Source organism: Marmota marmota, unplaced genomic scaffold (assembly GCF_001458135.2).
Source record: "Marmota marmota marmota unplaced genomic scaffold, marMar, whole genome shotgun sequence".
NCBI lineage: Eukaryota > Metazoa > Chordata > Mammalia > Rodentia > Sciuridae > Marmota > Marmota marmota.
Window position 1 is genome coordinate 1 of NW_026000345.1, and position 2,600 is coordinate 2,600.

At 58.2% G+C, this 2,600-nt stretch overlaps 1 protein-coding gene across 1 annotated transcript; it reads right to left on the reverse strand.

Annotated features, from left to right (window-relative positions):
- Nucleotide 1: 1 nt before the first annotated feature.
- Nucleotides 2–2,600, reverse strand: Dusp9 (dual specificity phosphatase 9). Its single transcript, XM_015477007.2, has 3 exons — nucleotides 2,442–2,600; nucleotides 714–1,169; nucleotides 2–416 (listed from the first exon to the last, which is right to left on the reverse strand). Exons 2-3 carry the CDS (start codon nucleotides 1,093–1,095, stop codon nucleotides 91–93), a joined length of 708 nt encoding a protein of 235 aa, XP_015332493.2. The 5' UTR covers nucleotides 1,096–1,169; nucleotides 2,442–2,600; the 3' UTR covers nucleotides 2–90.

The following is a 2,600-nucleotide window of genomic DNA, read 5'->3' on the forward strand; positions in this document are numbered from 1 at the left end:
CCCCCCTTCTCCCCTACTATATGGGTGGTTAGAGCACCCACTGGGTGTGGGGTCATGGGTGGGAACCAGCCCTGCCAGTCCAACATGGTCTTATGTGGGGTCCAGCTCAAAGACCCCATCGCTGGTGGGGGTGGTAAAAAAGGAGGGGGGGTCAGAGGTGGCAGACTCCTGGCCCCCACTGCCCTGCCCCTGGGAGCGCCTCTCCTCCAAGCGCAGACTGCGCTCAAAGTCCAACAGCTGCCCCATGAAGTTGAAGTTGGGCGAGATGTTAGACTTCTTCCTCTTGACCAGGTCGTAGGCATCGTTGAGCGAGAGGTGGAGCTTCTGCATGAGGTAGGCCACGGTGACGGTGACAGAGCGGCTGACGCCTGCCAGGCAGTGGACGAGCACCCCGCAGTTCTGGGACAAGGCCTCGTCTAGGTGGGGGAGTGCAGAGCCACGGTGACCCAAGGACCAGTGTGAGACCATAGCCAGGTGGTCTTCCAGAAGGGCCCTTGCAGCCCACCCCCCGCCCTCAGAGTCCTGGAGGTTTTGCTAGCAGGCTCTGGAGCTGGCTTGAGCCCTGTCCACCCCCACCCTAGAAGGGTTATCCCTGCTCTGGCAATGGCAGGTAAGCCTGGGAAGAATTCTCTTAAGGAGAGGGAGAAGACATGGGAGAGGCTAGAGGTGAGGTGCAGTGGAGAGGAAGGAAGGAGAGGGCAAGGCAGACTCACCAATGAATGCAATGGCCTCTGGAAAGAACTGGGACAAGTTCTGGCTCCAGTGGTCAGAGATGGGGATCTGCTTGTAGTGAAAGTCACCATTCTTCTCAAAGAGGTTAGGGAGGTTGGGGGTGACATTGAGGATGTAGCGGATGCCCAACTTGGCCAGGCTCTCTAAGTTGGCTGAATCCCGGGCACTGCCCAGGTAGAGGTTGGGCAAGATCTGGACCGGGAAGGATGGCAGCAGCCCCACTGGGGGAGGCGTGGTGCCTTCCGAATCCAGGCCACAGCTCATGGAGTCGCGGTCAGCCTCAGATTCTGCGTCAGAGCAGTCGGAGCTCAGGCACAGGCCACCCAGTCCCACCACGGGCACTGGGCTGGGCACTGGGGCCATGCTTGAGCCAGCACCACCATTGAGGCTGGTCTCACAGAGGTGAGGGCACTCGGCCTGAAATCTGGCGAAGCCACCTGTGGAGGGAGAAGCAAAGGGTCCTGCTGACCTGGCTTCCTGAGCAGCCAAGTGCCCCTGGCAGGGGTTAGGGAGCTGGCCCTATACAACCTAGGGGGTTTGCAGATCTCCCCAAATGGAACAAAAGAGCCAAGGGGCGTTTCATTTACACTGGGGGGGGGCATGTGTGGTACGCTGTGGGTGCCCTAGCAATCCTCATGCAGCACTGGATGACAAGTGCCCACTGTGGCAACTGGAGATGCAAGAAGCTGGGTCCTGACAGAGCCACCCAAGAGGATCTTAGAGCTCCAGGGCTGAGAGCCAAGGCAGATGTGAGGGCTCAACTGAGGACAGCAGTCATCAGTTAAAGAAGAAGAAAGGTCTGGGTGTCAGTTCTCTACCTGGGCATCTCCTGATCGGGTGTGGTCAGGAGAACGCTAAGGGATGAAGTGGGACCCCAAGAAATGGGGAGCTTGGGAGAGAGTATGACATTCCATCTGAATGATTCCAAAGTCCTGAGAAGCCAGCAACTCTTTCGTCTACAGATTCGATCATTTCCCTGAGCTGGGGGTGGGGACCTGGAAACCTGACACTTTCTATATTTATATATTCTCTTTACGGCCCAACTGTCCTTTCTTGGTGACCAACTGATCAGGAGGTGGGGACAGCTGCCTCTATAGCTTCACAGGAACCTTGCCCCTGCACTGGGCCTCTGGGGAGGGGGCATCTGGCTTGCACAGGGCCAACAGACCTGTATCAACTTGCCTCCACTTCGCCCATCCAGGGCCCTGCCCTGACTACAGGGGAGGCTGGTCTCTTGTCCTCATGCCTTCTCCTGCCTGCACACCTTCTCCAGGATTTTCCCCCACCATCTCAGGGCCTGGGATTTCCCCTCCTGCTGTCTGGCCTCTGCCTCCTTTGAGGTACAGAGGAGCAGGGAGCACCAGGAAAGTGGGGAAGCTGTTGGCCAGACACAGAGGTCCCAAACGTAGGACTTTGTTCTTGAGCATCCTGTTAACTAGGTCAGCTCTGCCCAGTTCTCCCCATTTTCTAGACTAAGAACTGGGGCTTCTCAAGGGTGAAGGACCTGCCCAAGGTCATGATCAGGCTCCCCTCCCCTGAAAGCAGCCTAGTAGCTGTTGGGAGAGGGAGTCTCACCTCCACTTTAGACAAAATAGACGGGGCTTACCCAAGGTCAAATTAATTATGAATCCCCTTGGAAGGCAAGGTCTTGCTTCCCTAGGCAGGGGTCCTCCCCTGGCAGGTGCCCACCAAGTCCACTCTATACCTACCTTGCAGGTAGTATGCCAGGTAGCCTTCCTCCCGCAGCTTCTGGAGCAGGGTGCCCAGCACCGACTCAGCCTCCCACTCCTCAGCCTCGGCCTCGCCCTCGCGCCGTCGCCTTCCCCCGCCTTGGTCATACAGGAGCACCGGGGCAGGGGGAGGCGGCT

Coding starts and splice junctions, on each gene's coding strand:
- Dusp9 (XM_015477007.2), bottom strand. CDS start 1,095: ATGGCCCCAGTGCCCAGCCCAGTGCCCGTGGTGGGACTGGGTGGCCTG. Junction 417..713: donor AGAGGCCATTGCATTCATTG/GTGAGTCTGCCT, acceptor TCCCCCACCTAG/ACGAGGCCTTGTCCCAGAAC.